Source organism: Lepidochelys kempii, chromosome 6, assembly GCF_965140265.1.
Source record: "Lepidochelys kempii isolate rLepKem1 chromosome 6, rLepKem1.hap2, whole genome shotgun sequence".
Classification (NCBI taxonomy): domain Eukaryota; kingdom Metazoa; phylum Chordata; order Testudines; family Cheloniidae; genus Lepidochelys; species Lepidochelys kempii.
The window spans coordinates 20,158,644-20,177,067 of NC_133261.1; the positions used below are offsets into that span (position 1 = coordinate 20,158,644).

The following is an 18,424-nucleotide window of genomic DNA, read 5'->3' on the forward strand; positions in this document are numbered from 1 at the left end:
TGGCGGGGGTGGCTGCTGGCAGGGTGTGGGAGTTGGCACAGCAGGTGGGATGTGGCCATGGCAGAGTAGGCATGGCATGGCTGTTGGCAGGGCGTGGTTGGTGGAGTTCTAGGGACAAGGCACAAGATGTGGTTGTTAGAGCTGGCGGGGTGTGTCTATTGGCAGGTCAGGGCAGTTGGCACAGCTGCTGGGAGGCTGTGGTGGTGGGCACGGCTGGTGATAGGGCATGGTGGGGTTGGCACGGCTGGTGGCAGGGCATGGCGGTTGGCAGAGGAGGCAGGACATGGCAGGGTGGGCACGGCTGGTGGCAGGGCATGGTGGGGTTGGCACGGCTGGTGGCAGGGCATGGTGGGGTTGGCACGGCTGGTGGCAGGGCATGGGAGTTGGCAGAGGAGGCAGGACATGGCAGGGTTGGCACAGCTGGTGGCAGGGCATGGTGGGGTTGGCACGGCTGGTGGCAGGGCATGGTGGGGTGGGCACGGCTGATGGCAAGGCATGGCGGTTGGCAGAGGAGGCAGGGCACGGCGGGGTTGGCACGGCTGATGGCAAGGCATGGCGGTTGGCAGAGGAGGCAGGGCACGGCGGGGTTGGCACGGCTGGTGGGAGGGCATGGTGGGGTTGGCACGGCTGGTGGCAGGGCATGGTGGGGTGGGCACAGCTGGTGGCAGGGCATGGCGGTTGGCAGAGGAGGCAGGGCACGGCGGGGTTGGCACGGCTGATGGCAAGGCATGGCGGTTGGCAGAGGAGGCAGGGCACGGCGGGGTTGGCACGGCTGGTGGCAGGGCATGGGAGTTGGCAGAGGAGGCAGGACATGGCAGGGTTGGCACAGCTGGTGGCAGGGCATGGTGGGTTGGCACGGCTGGTGGCAGGGCACGGCGGGGTGGGCACGGCTGATGGCAAGGCATGGCGGTTGGCAGAGGAGGCAGGGCACGGCGGGGTTGGCACGGCTGATGGCAAGGCATGGCGGTTGGCAGAGGAGGCAGGGCACGGCGGGGTTGGCACGGCTGGTGGCAGGGCATGGGAGTTGGCAGAGGAGGCAGGACATGGCAGGGTTGGCACAGCTGGTGGCAGGGCATGGTGGGGTTGGCACGGCTGGTGGCAGGGCACGGCGGGGTGGGCACGGCTGATGGCAAGGCATGGCGGTTGGCAGAGGAGGCAGGGCACGGCGGGGTTGGCACGGCTGATGGCAAGGCATGGCGGTTGGCAGAGGAGGCAGGGCACGGCGGGGTTGGCACGGCTGGTGGGAGGGCGTGATGGGGTTGGCAGAGCGGACATGGCTCTTGGCAGGGAATTTTTCCCTGCTGGTGCTCTTCTGAGGCCACTGAGCGGACAGGCGCGGGAGCTGGTGGCGGCAGCGAGCCATGGCAGTGATCGACGCGGCAGATGATGGTGGAGCAGATAGTGGTCACGCTTCCCCGGCAAGGGGGGGCTGTGCAGTGAGCGAGCCCCCTGGCTATGCCTGAGCGGGAGGGGAGGCATTAATAACACCGCTTGTGTTAATGGGAGCCGGGACCTTGGAGTCCATTGTCCCGCTGCGTCCCCGCCGCACAGACAGCCTGGAGATTCGGCTTCTCTAGTGATTGCAAGTGGGGGCAGCTCTAGGAGACGGGGACCCGGCACTCAATTCTTAGCTGCTTTGACCCCGACCGCAGCCCTGACGTGAAAGCCAGCAGCAGGGAGGAGAGCTGCAAGCCCTTGGGGAGGGGGGCATTGCACAGCCGACTGGACCGGAGAGCGGGTAGGGAGCCCTTGGCTGTGCCGGCTCTCGTGGTTAGCTGGCTCCCTTTGATCTCCAGGGCAGGGCTCAGGGGTCCCTGTCTCCCCACCCACCATTCCCAGTCTCAGTGTGCTGCCAGGCGCCGAGACCTCCCGAGGCACCCAGGGCTGGGGCTGTGCATGGCCAGGGCAGTGTGTGCCCGTGCGGAGTGACTGGAGACTGCTGGGACTGCTCCCCAGAGACGCTGCCCCCTTCCCCTCCCCTGTGCCCCTGCCACCCCGGGAAGTGTCTTAGTCCACAGGCCTGCTCCAAGCCTATCACTGCGTCCCTGCCTTCCTGCCTCTTCAGCTGCCCTTGGCCCCACCCCCTCTCCTTCCTCCCCAGCTGCAGGGCCTGGCCAGTGTCCAAGGGCACGTGTGGAGCGGCGGTCACTGCAGGCAGCTGGCACGTGGGGGCCGGGGCACCAGCTGGGAGGGTGCCCCATAGCAGCATGTTGGGGATGAAGGGATGCTGTGGGATTTGACCGACCATCTCAATAAACCCACAGCAGACACTGGGATCCCTCTTCTGCCTCAGAGTCACCCCGGTGACATGAGCCGTCCCGCCATCGGCCTTGTCCATCAGTCACAGCTCTGGAGCTCTGCCACCCACAGGCCTTTCCAGGCCACGGCATGCGGGAGATGGGCAGGGTGGTGGGCAGCACCAGCCCCAGATCTCTCCTCTGCTCCCTGCCAGCATCCACCCTAGGGAACGACTGGGTTCTCCTCAGAGCCTTTGGAAAGGGAATAACGGCACCCAGCTTCCCAGCCACTTTCCTGTGTGTCCTGCCCTCCTGAGCATGGCCAGTGCCCAGGGATCCTGGCCTTTCGAACCCCTGCCTGGGATCCCCCTGCACGGGCCTGATTTCAGCCAGTCTGGCACATGCTAGTGGTGGCCTCTGACGGGAGGCCCACCAGGAGCTGGGAACTCTGCTTCGCTCGCTCCTCTGCTGTGCTCGGCCTGGGCCTGGGGGTGTAAACAGGAACTCTCTGGTGTCTGCTTTGCAGGGCCTATTCATTAGGTGATGAGTCTGGTACAGCCCCAGGGGGGAGCTGCCACTCAGATTCCTACTTTTAGCTCTGGGAGTCCCCAGTTGAGTCCTTGATGGGTTGGCCAAGACGGCGGCCATCCCACTTCACAGGAGGGGGGTGGCCAAAAATACAAAGACAGAGGGGAAAGAAAAGGGGGTCAAGGGTGGAACAATCCCTGGGTCCCTACCCGTGGGGCCCAGCCGGCCCAGGAAGGAGCAGGAGTGGGACGGCTGGTCAGGGTCTGATCTCTGGAACTTGAGCTGTGTCTAGGGCATTTAGGACATGGTGCTAGGCCCGTTGCTGGCAGCTGGCTTTCCCATCAGCCAGGAATTGGCGGTATCCGCGGGGGGCAGACTTCTAAGACCTGCTGTAGACTGGGGATTTGCCCCGGTTTGAGCCACCAGTGCATTTGTGCCCTGCTGTGGCTGCGTGGGAGAGCTCGGGAGTGGCTGAAGACAGCGCCAGGGCTGGGGAGCTGGCGTGGCTTAAACTGAAACTGATCTTCCTTTGAGCTGGCAGTAACATGGGCTGGCTGAGGAACCTGGGGCTGCTCTGACCCCTGGTGCAGCCTGGCCGGGTGGGCAGGTAACGGGTGTTTAAAAACATGCAATGCTCCAGAAAAACAGCAACCTGCACCCACGTTTCCCCTGGAGCGCAGGCGGGGGCATGTGCTGCTGGGCTGCGTGCCCCCTTCCCTTCCACGGCCCCCTGAGCTGCTCCCCTCCCGGTGTGCTGGCCCCAGCCTTGGTCTGGTGTTGTGCAGCTCTGAGCCCTGGTGTAGCGGGGTCTGATCTGGCGCCCATGGGGATCTCTCCACGGCCTCGGGTGGGATTCGGGCGTGGCCTTTGGCCGGCGATGGGGAGGTGCACGTGAGCCGGTGGGAGCCCGGCCCAGGACGTGCTCTCACGCCCCCGTGGGGGCTGTCCATTCTGCAGTACAAGGGGAAGGCGAACCTTCACGTCTTCGAGGACTGGTGCGGAGGGGCCGTGAGGCACCTGAGGAAGAACCTGCACTTCCCACTCTTTCCCCACGTGAGTACAGGCCCCTCACTGGGTCGCAGCTGCACCGTCCCTCCCCTCGGCTCGGCTTGGCTGGGGGTCGCTGGCTGATCTGCTCTGGCCGGTACCTTTGTTTGCCAGAGTGTTTGGCTTCCTGAGGGCCTGACCCAAAGCCCATTGCAGTGCGGGGGAGCCTGTGAGTTGGGGATCCCCTAGGGACTGATCCTGGACAGATAACTCCTGTGGGATCCATGGGACCTCTCTCTGGGCGGAATTTCCCTCCGTCAGGAGGCCCGCTCAAGCCCCATGTGGGGTGTCAAAAGTGTGGGACTGAAGTGGGCCCGAGGCCGCTGCCCTGATGGTGGAATTTCACCCTCTCTAGGGACCCGGCGGGGCTGTGGGGCAGAGGCGGGGCTGTGGGGCACACTCCTCTGCCTCCCCCAGGAGTGTGGGTGCTTGTGTGACCCGGCCCAGAGCGAGGCCTGGGTGTGATGTGTCCCTCTCTCTCTCTCCCTCATCCCGGCATGTGCAGACCCGCACCACGGTGAAGAAGCTGGCTGTGTCGCCCAAGTGGAAGAACTACGGGCTGCGGATCTTTGGGTACATCCACCCCTTCAAGGATGGTGAGCATCTCCCCTGCCCCCCACCTATCAGGACTGGGCTGGGCTTGAGGGCTGCACCGAACCACTGCCTCTTACCTTTCGCCCTTGCCTACCTCTCGGGCAGGGGTGTTCAGAGTCTTCTAAACTCGAAGGCCAGAAGAGAGCCTGAGATGATTCATGCAGCTTTGGGAACTCCGTAAAGCTACGCCCCCTTCTCACTCGCAGGCACAAGGCAGGAGCAGCCATGTAGCTTCAGGGATCCCATACCACTCCCCCGCACCAGCCCAGACGGCTCTGAGGTACAGAGAGCAACCTCCGATCCTTCCCGGGACAGCAGCGTAGCTGCAGAGTGCCCTGGCAGGGACCCCTAATTTAGCAAGTTACACAGGTGTTGCTGACCCAGCCACCATCACCACCCCACCTCCCCGTTGTCCCGCAGTGCGGGGAACGTCCGTCACCCCTGCTCACCTGCCGCCATTCCACACCGTAACCTGTGGGTCTTGGGGATTTTCGTCAGGGGCAGCTGCTGCTACTTTGCTCCATTGCTGTTCTGGTCGCCCCATCTCAAAAAAGATATATTAGGATTGGAAAAAATACCGAGAAGGGCAACAAAAGTGATTAGCTTTTGGAACAGCTTCTGTAGGAGGAGAGATTAAAAAGGCAGGAACTGTTCATCTTGGAAAAAAGCGGTCTATAAAATCGTGACTGGTGTGGGGAAAGTGAATAAGGAATTGTTATTTACTCCTTCCCATAACACAAGATTGAGGTGTCACCCAATGAAATTAATAGCCTGAAAACAAACATAGGGAAGTAGTTCTTCACACAACACACAGTCTAACTGGGCAACGCATTGCCAGGAGATTTTGTGAAGGCCTTGTGAAAGCATAACTGCTTTCAGAAAAAATGACTGAAGTCCCTGGAGGAGAGGTCCATCAATGACTATTAGCCAAGATGGTCAGGGACGCAACCCCACATTCGGGTGTCCCTAAGCCTCTGACTGCCAGAAGCTGGGCCTGGACAACAAGGGACAACAATAATTGCCCTGTTCTGTTAATTCCCAGTGAAGCACCTGGCATTGGCCACAGCCGGTAGACAGGGTACTGGGTTAGAGGAACCATTGGCCTGACCCAGTATGGCCATTCTTTGGGCTTATATTAACGACTACGTTCTTCCTTGCTCCACAGGGGACTTCCAATTTTCCGTAGCGTCGGACGACAACTCGGAGTTCTGGCTCAGCTCTGATGAGATCCCAGCCAATGCCCGGCTGGTGGCATTTGTGGGCAAGGTACCGATCTCCTCTCAACTACTCCTCTATCCCCTGGCAGCACTCAGCCTATGCAGTGAACGCTCCTGGGCTCGTCCCTCTGGGTAGCAACGCTCTTTATTATTTCCCCGCAACTAATGCCATCTGCTGGGAGAGGAGGAGCCTGTGCTGGGATGCTAAAGTGCAAATGGAGCCGGGATAATTGCCAGTGGGATCCATAGAAAACCTGAGCAAATCCAGCTGTGACCGTCACATCTGGAGGCCACATTGTCACGACCAGAGCCTGGGATACCAAACGCCATCGTGCATGGGTGTTCAGGCTCTGCGTCACGGCCGCAGCGCTGCAGTAGGGCTGGAGCAGCTCTCTCACACAAGCTGCTTGTGCTCTTCACCTTAGAGATGTCCCGCAAACTCTGGGACTGAAATGGCTCTGCCTTGCTCTGATCCTGGAGAGTGAATCTGTTCTTGGGCACCAAGCCTGGCGAGAGAGTCTGGCCAGCTGTTTAGGCGAATAAGGAAACTCTGGGAACAGGGGGCTTTTCTTCCCCTTCCCGGAAAGCTTTGGGGGTTTGCCCTTTAATAACTGTCTGATGAGCGTGGATTGGAAACCGTGCTCTCGCTCGGCTCAGGCTTTGCGTTGCTGCCCTGGGAAGATGCACAGGGTAAGGAGCGCTGTTCGGCGCTCGTGGAAATGGCAGTCAGATGCACGGGCAACTTTGTTTTTCAAATCTCTTAAAACGCACCTCAGCCGTAATGGCTCCGACAACGGGTGTGCAAGGACCCCTGCCGATTATACCAGCTGTGAGGGCTTTGCCAGTGTCTTAGGAACACAGGAACAGCCAGGTTGTTTTAGACCAGAGGTTCTCAAACTGGGGGTCGGGACTCCTCAGGGGGTCGCGAGGTTATTATGGACGGGGTCGCGAGCTGTCAGCCTCCACCCCAAACCCCGCTTTGCCTCCAGCATTTATAATTGTGTTAAATAGATAAAAAAGTGCTTTTAATTTATAAGGGGGGGTCACACTCAGAGGCTTCCTATGTGAAAGGGGTCACCAGTACAAAAGTTTGAGAACCCCTGTTTTAGATCAAGGATCTATCCAGCCCCATGTCTGCTCTCCAGAAGTGGCCAGCGCCAGCTGTTTCCATGGAAGGTGCAAGAACCCCACAGTAGGCAGATGTGGGACCATCTCCCTCCCCACCCCCCAGCCATAGCTCTTGTCCTGATTTCTCCCAGTGGGTGATTAGTGTATGGCCTGAAGCCCTTGTGCATGTGCATAGCCAATGCTCAGCCATGCGCCTCGGCGAGGCAGGGGCGTTCTGCTGTCCTTCTCAGCAGGACAGGTGTGGTGATGTTCGCTGGGGCGTTGGGGGCCTGGAATGGTCTCTGCTGGCTCTCGAGGGAGCAAAAGCTGCCTGAGCCTGCGTGGAGCCCTTGTCCGTGGCGCTCGTTCCGCACGGAGCCGTGGCAAGGGAGAGCTGGTGGGTAACGTCCTGTCTGACGCAGCACTGAGCGTGGAGGGACCTTGATCCCTGGCCGGGTTCCCAGGCCCTGCCCGAACACAGCTAGATGGTGGTGATGATAAAGCAGCTGGGGAAGGGGCACGCAGAACACCAAGTCCCCTGGGTGCTGCCTTTGGAGCTAGAGGGGTCCCTCAGCCCCCTGGCCCCGCCTTGGCGCTCGCCCATCACTAGCTCTCATGCACTCTCTCTCCCTCACCAGCTGGGCTCCGAGTGGACGGCGCCAGGGGAATTCACCAAGTTCAGCTCTCAAGTCTCCAAACCTATCCGGTAGGTGGACCCTCCCTGCGCCTGCTCAGTCCTTTCCTTGCCCAGCTTCAGCCCCAGCCGGGTCACGGGGGGATGGAGGGAATGGGGGAACGGGGCAGTGTACTGCAAGCAAACCCCGCCTCCAGCCCCACTCCTTTGTTTTCCCCATCAGCTTTTCCCCTTCGCTCCCTTCCTCCCCCTCCCATCTGGCCCTGCTTCCCCTCCCCTTGTGTCTGTCTCCCCCACACCCGCCCATCAACCCACGTCCTGCTGTGTCATCCTGCTCTGTCAGCGAGGGGTTCCTCTCCCGCCACCCACGCGCGCTGCTTGTCAACATGGCTTTAGCTGGAGCTGACAGCTCTATTCTGGCTTGTCTCTGCCTGCTCCATCAGCTTGCTGTCAGGCAGCGCGTTAGCGCCTGGGCTGAGGGGGTCCTTTCCTCCAGCTCCATGTCACAGCCACGCTCGCTCTGTTCTGCACCAGGGCTCCCGGAGCTGACAGCTTTCCTGGGTCAGCCCCAACCCCTCTCCGGCAGCATCAGGGGGCGCTGGGTGCTGCCCAGGTAGAATTCAGCGACTGGGGAGCTGTGCTAGATAGGAGGGTCTGTCCTGGGTTAGGGGCCTGTCCCTGCCCCAGCACTGTCCCGAACCCTCGCCCCTGTCCTGGCTCTCTGGGGGGTGCTGGAAGAGACAGGTACAGACAGCAGCTCTGAGCACACGCAGTTCTCCTGCAGGGCTCAGGACTCTGAGCTTGCTCTGCCAATAGCACTAATGGCCAGTGCAGGATGCTCAGAGGTGCACTCGGCTTGCTTATAGCATCCCCCTCTGGCAAGGAGGCAGGAGAAGAGAGCCAAGCCAAAGCAAGAGGGAATCCGTCCAAATGCAGGAAGGACTCTGAATTGCAGGGACCCTGCGTGCAAGGCAGAGCCGCTCAAACCAGGGCTGGCCATGAGCCATGCAGGCAGCTGGCCAGCACTGCTCCTCTGCTTGCGGGGGGTGCAGCCTAAGCAGCCTCCCCCATTAGCTGTTGGTGGGGCCAGTAGGGAAGGTTGCCAGGATCCAACGTAGCAGCACGTGCTAGGTCACAGGTAGCCCTGTTTGTGGAGGTGCTGGGGCCCCGCAGGCCCCCCCGAGTTCAGCAAGTGCTCAGCAGGGCCAGTGGCCTCTCTTTTAATTTCAGCATGTCTCCATGTTCAGGAGATTGTGTGTAGGTAAATGGGCTTCACAGTCTGGTACCCCTGCGCTAGAGGCCACAGATCCAACCACATCCCTTGCTCTGACTGTCCCTTTCCCTGGCATGACAAGCCTCTCTGCTGACACGTTGGTAGCAGCTGGCTGTGAGTTCCTTCCAGCCCTTCTGTTTCTCATGGCCCCTGTGTGTGCAATAACTGTACTGCATCAGTCTGGGGAATCTGCCAGCACAGGGGGGATGCTAAGGAACTGAGCCTCTCAGTGCCCCGGGAGGTATTATCTCTGCAAATGGGAGACCTGAGCCACAGGGAAGGGAAGTTGAGCCAGGAATAGAACCCAGGAGTCCCGGCTCCCAGTCTGTTCTCTAACCACAAGACCGTCCTTCCTAGCCTGGGAATGCTTGATTTGTAGCATCAGGTGTTTGGCTCTTCTCCTTTCTTTTAATTTCACCTGAATAGATCTCCCTGCTGTTAACTCTGCTCTCTGACAGTACTGACAGCAATGCAGGGATTGCCAGACTGGGGCAGACCCAGGCCATTCTAGTTCACCATCCTGTGACCAGCACTAGATGCTGCAGAAGAAGGTGCAGGAAACCCCACAGTAGGCAGATGTGGGCTAATCTGGCCCCTATGAATGTCTCATCCTAACCCCTAATAGCTAGAGGTTGGCATAAGCCCTGAAGCATGATGCTTCACCTCCTTTCCCAAGCCCTCTCTTAGTATTAGAGCTCTGGATATCCTGTGATCCACATAAAGGTCTAGTCTCTGTTTTGCTAAGTGTTTAGCCTCAGTGACACCTGGTGGCAATGAGTTCCACAGTCCAAAGACACATTGTCAGTCTCATTTTTCCTGAAGGAGGGGAGAAAGGGAAGAGCTCCTCTGGTTTAACTGAGTGATGACAGCCCCTCCCCTTTGTAGTAGTTCATAGAGCATGGTCTGTGGCCACAGAAACTGTACCACTGCTGAGGTAATAAACCTAAGGGCTTAGGAGTGTGTACCCCGCTTCCCGCAGACAGGTGATCTGCCAGGTTCCTTTACACCAGATCTTATTGCCCTCACTCCTGTGGGGGGCCCTTCCCAACCCTGGGCTTTCCCAGTGACTGTGCAGTGGGAGGGGACTAACGTCTGCCCCTCCCCAGGAACAGTTGCACCCTGCCGCTCGCCACCCCCATCCACCCTGGGGCTAGCCCAAAGTCCCAGCCCGCGTCCCTTCACCCTGAAGGCTTGGGGTGTCGCACGCTGCAGCTGCCCTTGCAGATGATTAGCCGGGGACAATATGATCCTCTTAATCTAATTAGGATGGCAGTGACAGAAGGGGGGAGGGGAGCGTTGGTGGCAGGGGCATTCGGGCGCACAGGCCATACATGATTACACCCAGCCGGTGGGCGGCCGGCCAGCCTGGAGCCATGAGAGCGAGATCTCCCGGAGCTCTCAGGGGAAATCAGAGCATCATGTTGCACTCAGACAAAGCCTGGGGAGGTCAGATAATCCTGTGATGCATGGTAATGCGCTGTTCTCACAGGGACCGCACCAGGCCCAGTGCTGACTCTTCCTGGGTGTCACAGTCACCTAGGCGGCAGAGTTGGGTAACGCCGGCTTCTGCTAGCTACCCCTATGCAGGGCACCTCAGCCCCCCTGCTATCCCCACTGCGGGGCCCACGCAGCTCTGCCAGTGTACTCCATCTCCTAGCTGCAGCGTCCCCTGCTACTCCAGTCCAGGAACCCCCCTTAGCAGAGGTTGCTAGCTTGGCAGCCTCACTTTCTGAAATGTCTGGGCCCCAGTGCGTGCTTGGCATCATCCAGAGGAACTGTGTATCCCTAGAACTGAGAGAACTGGCCGACAGCCACTGCACCTCCATGTGCCTCGCCCTGTCCTGCATCCTTGTCTGCCACCGCAGTCTCTCCCAGGCAGCGTGCAGGGTCCCTGCCCTGGCACAAGCAGCTGCAGGAAACTGCCCCTCTATCGTCCTAGCCAGAAAGCACCGGCATTGGGGTCCCTTAGTTCCTCTGAGGGCCCTTCTGGGGGCCACGGCCCTGCCCAGTGCCCTCTAATCCCCCTCCCCAGCCTGGCCTTGGAGCTACTGAAGCTCAGGCCCTCAGAGGCGTTACACGACGGGGTCACCGAACACCCGTCGGAGGCAGCTGCAGCGGGGCTGTCTGTCCATCTGTTTCCCTCTCAGTCGGAGGCTGCTGAGGGTGGAGGCAGGTCTCCGGGTGGTCTCTTCCCACCCTTGCATTTGAACACCAGTAGCTGGGGTCAGTGATCCCAGTGTCATCACACTGAATGCTGAGGGGTTGGGGACAACAGCCCCCTCTCCTGTCCATGGGGTGTCTCCGGGGCCCAGGGCAGTGGGTGGGCTAGGAGATGCCAGCCAAAGGGGTTAACAACCTGGCTTTCCTCCCAGCACATCCCAAAGCCGAGTGTCCCAGAAGCACCGTGTTTCTCCTGAGGCAGGGCGTTTGCAATGCGAGCCAGGCCCTGGCCCTGACTCATGCCATCCGGGCAGACAGCGCTCCCCTCGCTGGGCGCTGGGCGGGGTTCCCATGGCAGTGTGGCATGCAGCCCCCCAGGAAGTGGGGAGGGAGGGTTCAGCTCGCTACCAGGGACTGACAGGCAGCACAGAGAGAGCAGCAGGCTTGGGGCAGGGTCTGCTGTCTCCTGAGTGGAGCTGTCAGCAGCGCTCTCTTCCCCATCCCCCTCCTGCATCCTCGTACCCTCCCATCGCCCACAACGCCCGCCCCCCCCCCCCACCGCTCCCCCCAGAAAGGTTGTTTGCAGAATGCCTGCAGCTTGACAACATCACTTCGTGTTTCCATTCACCGTATCCCTGAGCCAAAACACCGTGTCAATCTCCGCTCCCATGCCAGGAGCAGCCAGGAGGCAGAAACCAGGCACAGGCCCTGGGCATATGCGAGAGAGGCAGCAGAATCAGTCACTGTAACCTGTAGCAGCAGCTGGATCCCCGCCACACAGACTAGTGAGGGTCTCCCTGCTGGGGTGAGCAGGGGGTACCGTGTGTCGGGGAAGCCTTCTCCACACTGCCCCATGGTAAGCCAGAAGGTGTCGGGGAGAGCCGAAAGGCAATAGCAGAGGGGTTTTGTGAGCACCTGTCAGAGCGCGCGTCCCGCTCCATGCCCAGCAGCAGCGGGAGGAACCTAGGCATCTCACACAGCCGTGGAGCTCTGGCAGCTGCTCCGCACGGCCCAGCCCCAGGTGGAGAGCGAGCTGGGAAGATCTCTAGGTGACCCTCAGCCAACGGCTTGCTTGGGAGGGACAGTGCATGTCTGGGACAGGGGGCTCTGCGGGGGCCATCCTGGGAGGTGGGGAGGAGAGCTGGGAAGGGGGCACAGCTCCTTCACGCCCTCTGTGAAATCCCCTCAGGATCTGTCGGCATGTCCCGTACAGGAGAGGTCTCCTCTGCCTGGGTGATGGGAGAGCTGCTCCCACGCCAGTGCGTCGGGCTCTTGCAGTGGGGGTGAGGGAACTGCCCCACACGCTGATCTCCCAGCCGGCGATAAAACCCCTCGGCACACGGCTGCTGCCGCCATCTCCAAGTGCTCCCCCGCTCCCGGAGCCAAACTTCTGGGGCCGGAGGGCTGCGGGCTCCCCCCCGGAAGGAGGGCTAGAAGACCCTTGTCAGGGTCACTGGTTCCTAACCAGCCTCTCTCCCTCTCGTGCAGCCTCATGTCCTCCAGACGCTATTACTTTGAGCTCCTCCACAAGCAGGATGACCGCGGATCGGACCACGTGGAAGTAGGCGTGAGTAACCTCTGGTTGGGCCCTGCCAGGCTTGCTCTGTGGTGCTGGCTTCGCCAGGCCCCGGCTCTCACGGCTGCTTACCTTCGGGGAAACGCTCTGAGAGTCAAGAGCACGTCCCTGAGTGGCCTCCATCCCCTTGCTGGGCTCTGCTACTTCCCTTGCCAAAGCCTCAACTTGGATCTGTTCCAAGGGTGAAGGTTTGCCAGAGGACAATGGGAAACCTGCAGTTGAATCCCCCATTCCCCCACCACACCCCCACAACTTCAGCTCAGAGAAAACCTGTGAGAAGCCTGAGCCCCAGCTCCTACCATCTCTTCCCTGCAACCCTGGAGTACATCCTCCGCCCACTTACTTGTGTCTGAACCCTGTAGATTCCCCCAGGCAGATCCCTGACCTCCCCCCTCATCTACACTCCCGGGCGCCCTGTGGCTCCCGTCTCTCCCTGGAGCTTTCCCTAGAGATGATCCTCCCCCGTTGTTTGCACACGTAGTGTGTTCCGGGCAGGGCATCCTCCTTGGACATGGTGCGTGACTGGCGTCTCTTCGTAGCATTGCACTGTAATGCCCCAGCCTTCTCCGGGACTGAGACGCTACAGGGCATCAGGGTCAAATCTTCTAGCGGTGGCCCCCGATTCAGGGGGCTCGGTGTGAGAGGCCCAGAGCCTGGTTCTCAGCAGCACTGAGCACCCATGTCTCCAGCTGACGCTGGTGGGATCGGCAGCTGCTCAGCACTGCTGACGATCAGGTTCTCTGCATCTCGAGCTAGCCCGAAATCTCTGCAGGCCCGGGGTGGAGCAGGGAGGGGACTGCTGGAGCCCAGTGTGTCTTCAGGGACCCCCTGTCCCTGCCCCTGTCTCTCCTCCAAATTCCCAACTCCAACCTCATCCAGTTCAAACCCCGATGGCTGCAGAGGGCCTTTGCTGGAGCACATGGGAGACTGGCCTGGCCCTGCCCAAGGGGGGGTCACTGAGTCCACAGAGCCCATTCTCCTCTTTGGATAAAGAAGCCGCCTAGCCAGCCTTGCTGCCTCAACGGGAGGGTGCCACCGTGAGCTGTGCGTGCTGCCCTCGGAAGCGCTGCCTGCTGCCCAGGTCAGTCAGAGGGGGGCATCTCAGGCCTTCGGCAGGGATGTGAGTAAAGCTGTCGCTTGCCAGCCCCTCCCCAAAAGGCAAAAGGGCCCAAGGGATGGCTAGTGCAGACGCCCTGTTTGGCTGTGGCGTGGTCCCTGTGGGACAGGGTGGGACTCCTCCACTTGAGACCGTCCAGCCAAGCGTGAGCGAAGCACTGGTGGAGGGGGATAATCCTGCCTTGGCTGGAGGGGATGGGAGGGTGCACTCTAATAGGTCTCACCCATCTCTAGCCTCCCAGAGCCAGACCTCAGCGGGTGTCATTCAGAGACACCCCAGTGGAGTGACACCAGCTGAGCCTGTGATTCTAGCCTCCCTGGGTGCGTTGAAGGGCCAGCCCCAAAGGGGTGTCTGCTCCCTCTGCCCATGCTATGAGCAGGCAGAGCGCGGGTCAGCGGAGTGCGTCTTCCCAGCCTGGCGCTGGGCGGTTTCTTCCCTTCACACGCTGGGCATCCGATGGACTGTCAGTGCTAACGGCCTTGCTCTGGCCTCGATGCTTCTCTCATAACGAACACTAATTGAGCGTCCCCGGGAGAGGAGTCCTGGCTCCAGGACTCGGCAGTGAATCTGCCAGCCATTCCTGGCCGGACTGCCTCTCTCCTCTCCTGTAGACCATCTGTCATCCCTAGAGCAGGCATTCCCTGCCAGCTGTGCTCCTCCCTGCGGCCGGTGGAGGAGGGGCGAACCCACCTCTAGGCACAGCCATCTTTTGTGCTGGCTCTGCGGGGCCACGTGCTCTCCTGAGGCCCTCGGAGCTGTTGGGGAAGGCCGGGCCTTAGCTAGGCAGTGACATGCGCTGGGGCTGGGAGCAAGGCAGGCAGGCACTTCCCTAGCTGTGAGGGCTGCTCTGTGCTCAGCCTGTGCCCCTCAGGTCGCCAGGCTCTGGTGCACACACACCTGCTGGCCTTGGTGCGTCCAGCCCTGGGTGCTGCTCTGGGCTTCCTGTCCTTGCCTTACCCGTGAGCCTCCGCAGGGGGCGCGTCCCCACATTCCGCTGGGCGTTCTCCAGGGCATCGGGGTGCTTGGGCTGCTTGTGGGAAACGGGGGTGTGCAGGAGCCGGAGCCATGCCGGGGGCTCGGGGCCGTACCTGTCAGTGGGAGACTGTGGAAAGCAGCTGATACAGTTGAGATCTTGGTCTGCTATGAGTTGTCGAGAAAGGTGGGGACGGACAGACAGACAAGCACCCAGCCAGCCAGCATCCCTTCCCCCCTGTCCTGCCATGGGAAGCCAGTGCTGAGCGAAGCAGCACTGTCTGCAGAACCACCGAGCAGTGTCTGTGCCTTCGAGTGACCTGCAGAGCGTTACCCGCAGTGGAGTCTCCCGAACGCCTCTCCTGCCCCATCACTTCGCAAGGTCTGGCCTGGGCAGGGTCCCAGCAAGCGGGGGCAGATGGAAGCTTTGGCTGCGTCCCTGGGAGGCTGAATGACCCTCTCAGCTGGGCGTACGGGAGCCTATTGACCCTCCTGTGGAGCCTGGATTCCCCTTTCCCCGCCTCATTCAGCTCCGGGGCTGTGCCTCAAACCTGTCTCCCTCAGCCTCAGGGCTCCCTTCTGCCACCCTCAGCACCTGGCATTTGTGAGAAGATACAGGGCCCGATGGCAGCACTGACAGCTACTGACAGTCTCCCCTAGCACCTGCCACCTGGACATTTGGGCCCATCCATTTCCCCTGGAGCATGGCCTTTGCTCAGCTCACACAGGGCTGCTCTGCAGGGGCAGGAGAGAACAGGTGACTGCCTAGCAGAGGAGGAGCATTAAAGGCGATCTGCCAAGGGATTTTTAAAACGGAGCGGGTGCCCTTTTCCACATCTCTGCGGCATGTGAAGATGGCTGGAAAGGGCACTTTTCCCTGCTTGCTGTGCACCTGGGGAATGTCCGGAGTGTCAAATCCAATCTCCTGTCTTTGCTGGATGACCTCTTGGGCAACTCGGAGTGTGTGCATTGGGAACACAGGCGCCTCAATGGGCGCGGCTGGATGTTGGGTCTTCAGCAAAGGTTTCCTTTCTCCACAGTGTGTAATCATAGAATCCTAGAATCTCAGGGTTGGAAGAGACCTCAGGAGGTCATCTAGCCCAACCCCCTGCTCAAAGCAGGACCAATCCCCAATTTTTGCCCCAGATCCCAAATGGCCCCCTCAAGGATTGAACTCACAACCCTGGGTTTAGCAGGCCAATGCTCAAACCACCGAGCTATCCCTCCCCCACTATTATTAGCACTGGAGTTAAATGTGTGCAGACAAAACACCACAAAGTTCTAGACAGTCTGATAATCCCCCCTCCCTTCCCCCTCCTAGCGGCTCAGCTTTGGCACTTTTGAGGGCACCGTCTCCCTAAGTCTCCCAATGCCTTCAGCACAAGCAAGACTTTGAATTTCAAAGGGGAAAAAACAAGCGGGGTGGGCGGGAGAAAGCCTTTTGGGGAGGGAGATCCCTTTGAAGGGATCGTAAAGAAGGGAGGAACCCCGGGGTATCTTCCCCTTGGCAGTTCCCCACTGTACTGCTATGAATTTAGGGGCTGGTACATACACAAAACTGCACCCATTTAGCTACAGGTGTGATCATTTAAAGTGGCTTTAGTTAAACCAATGCCCAAGGCTGCCTGGCTGCAAAGTGATATAAAACTTAGCTTAAGTTGATTAGAAAGGGGTTTAAATTCAACTGAAACAAGCCACTCACAGACAGCAATAGAAACATCGACCCAGGGCTCTGGGTCAACATAACAGCCTTGGTATAATCACCCATGTAAGTTGACGCAGTGTTGCTTCTGTGCATAGACAGGCTTGAAGAGAGGCTGGGGAAGAGAGCACTGATTTAGGGCCTGAGCAAAAGCTTGCTGACTTCCGTTGGCTTTGGATCAGGTCCCGAGTTGGCAACTTCAGTAAGAGCTGTCTTCAGGAAAGGAAACGTGCCCAGCTGCTCAGTGGGGCTTCTGGCTCGTTTTGATTTCAATAGTTTAAGCACAAAATACTGTGCGGCTGACTTCCAAACTGATGTTTAATGTTGTGAGGGGTGCCCCTAGCAATGACTCGGTGCTGTTGGTCTCAGATCCACCGCGCTCCTTAAAAAGCTGAGCAATGAAACAAGAAACTACCTCCATTCAGGTAGCACCTTCATGCAAACTACAGCTGGCGGGCCACATCCGGCCCACCAGCCGATTTCATCCAGCCCTCGAGCTCCCGCTGGGGTGTAGGGTCGGGGGCCACTCAGTGTGCACATGCCACAGCTCCCGGAAGCAGTGACGTGTCCCCCTCCAGCTCCTATGTTTAGGGGCAGCCAGGGGGCTCCGTGCATTGCTCCGTCCGCAGGCGCAGAGCTACCTGGCCACGCCTCCGTATAGGAGCCGGAGAACGGACATGCTGCTGCTTCCGGGAGCTGCTTGAGGTAAGCACCACCAAGAGGCTGTATACCTGAGCCCCTCCCGTGCCCCAACCAACTGTTCCAGCCCCGATCCTCCTTCTGCCCTCCGAACCCCTCGATCCCAGCCCGAAGCACCCTTCTGCACCCCAAACTGCTCATCCCCAGCCCCACCCCAGAGCCTGCATCCCCACCAGAGCCCTTAGCTCCTCCTGCACCCCAACCCCAATTATGTGAGCATTCATGGCCCACCATACAATTTCCATACCCAGATTGGCCCTCGGGCCAAAAAGTTTGCCCACCCCTACACTAATGTCTTGTGCTCCCCCTGCTGGTGCTGCGGCACAGTTCACCATCGTCGCACAATTACACTGACATCTGTAGCTCAAGGTCTGTTAATTAAAAGGTCCTGGTATCAACCCAGTTTGGGGGATCCATGCTTGGCAAACAGTAGAGGTGGGCAGGGGGCCCTGAGAAAAGTTGTTTTCTACTTTCTTGGCTAGTATTGCAAAAAAATACCAAGAGGGAAAAGGCAATAATGAAGAGCTAGCTCTCTGTGCTTGAGAAAGCCATCCCCTCAAACAGGGTTGGGTGCTTATTTCAGGAGGGCATCTAAAACTCTTTCTCCTCGAGATAAAATGTTCCTCGTCTCCTAGAGACTCTGAACAATCTCGTTTTGATCCCTCTCTGCAGAGCCTTGCTCCTTTCATGGAGGCCGTTCCAGCTCTGTGGGCCGCTGGAGGTGAAATATTATTAGCCTTTTTAAAGAGGTTCAGTGGGTCTCTCTGCTCAGCTGAGAGCCTGGCTTGATTAGCAGCACGGGGGAGAGTGTGTGTGTTCTAGAGATGCACACGCACGCAGTACAGGGTATGGATTAAAACTGCCTTTGTCACGCAACACAATAAGCGACTGAGTGGCAAGCCTGTTCCATCGGAACTGTGATCACAAAGGTCTCTCTGCACATCTGAAATCCTGGTTCTGAGTCACAATCCCACAATGGGAGACTGCAATTTCCTAGTCACTAAAAACTGCCCTCATTTACACCAGAGTAAATCCGGAGATGTTCCTGTTGGCTTCAGGCGGAGGCTCCTGCCATTGTGGTGTATAAGGGCTTCTCTAGACTACAGAGGCTAGCATTAATGCAACCCCATTGGTTTGGCTGCGTTGGTGCGAAGCAGGGTGTGTGCACAGATGCCCTGGTGAATTACCAGTGAGTCCTACCTGTACAAGCCCAATCTTGGGGCAATGCATGTATGGCTACAGCAGTGCAAACACCCCAGCCGCCCCTGTACAGACAAGGCCAGCGCGCCAGTCTGGAGTCACTCTGGATTTACACTGGTGTGTCCCAGGCCACAATCTGAGTTGGAGGGCATCAGTGCTGCACAATCTGGCGCAGCCACCTTGGAACGGCACCTCCCTACTCCCCACACGGACAGGGCTGGGGCCTAAGGGCGTGCTACCTGGCAGCTGGCTACTGGGAGTGGCTACTTCCTGCTACCCAGAGATGGGAAGGCTCAGATAGGCGCGGGCAGCAAGCTGCGGACTCAGCTTCCCTTGGGCAGCCTCTTCTCCCTGACAATCC

At 59.5% G+C, this 18,424-nt stretch overlaps 1 protein-coding gene across 3 annotated transcripts in view; it reads left to right on the forward strand.

Moving 5' to 3' along the window:
- The window catches only part of B4GALNT4 (beta-1,4-N-acetyl-galactosaminyltransferase 4), a 125,354-nt gene that overhangs the window by 81,703 nt on the left and 25,227 nt on the right, over nucleotides 1–18,424 (forward strand). For all 3 annotated transcript variants that reach the window (XR_012159301.1, XM_073347009.1, XM_073347010.1), the window contains exons 4-8: nucleotides 3,723–3,818; nucleotides 4,318–4,408; nucleotides 5,572–5,672; nucleotides 7,369–7,436; nucleotides 12,286–12,364. Coding sequence is in view for 2 of the 3 variants with exons in the window: in XM_073347009.1 (XP_073203110.1) it covers nucleotides 3,723–3,818; nucleotides 4,318–4,408; nucleotides 5,572–5,672; nucleotides 7,369–7,436; nucleotides 12,286–12,364 (435 nt within the window). In the remaining variant the exon portion in view is untranslated. The remainder of the gene's footprint in view (nucleotides 1–3,722; nucleotides 3,819–4,317; nucleotides 4,409–5,571; nucleotides 5,673–7,368; nucleotides 7,437–12,285; nucleotides 12,365–18,424) is intronic.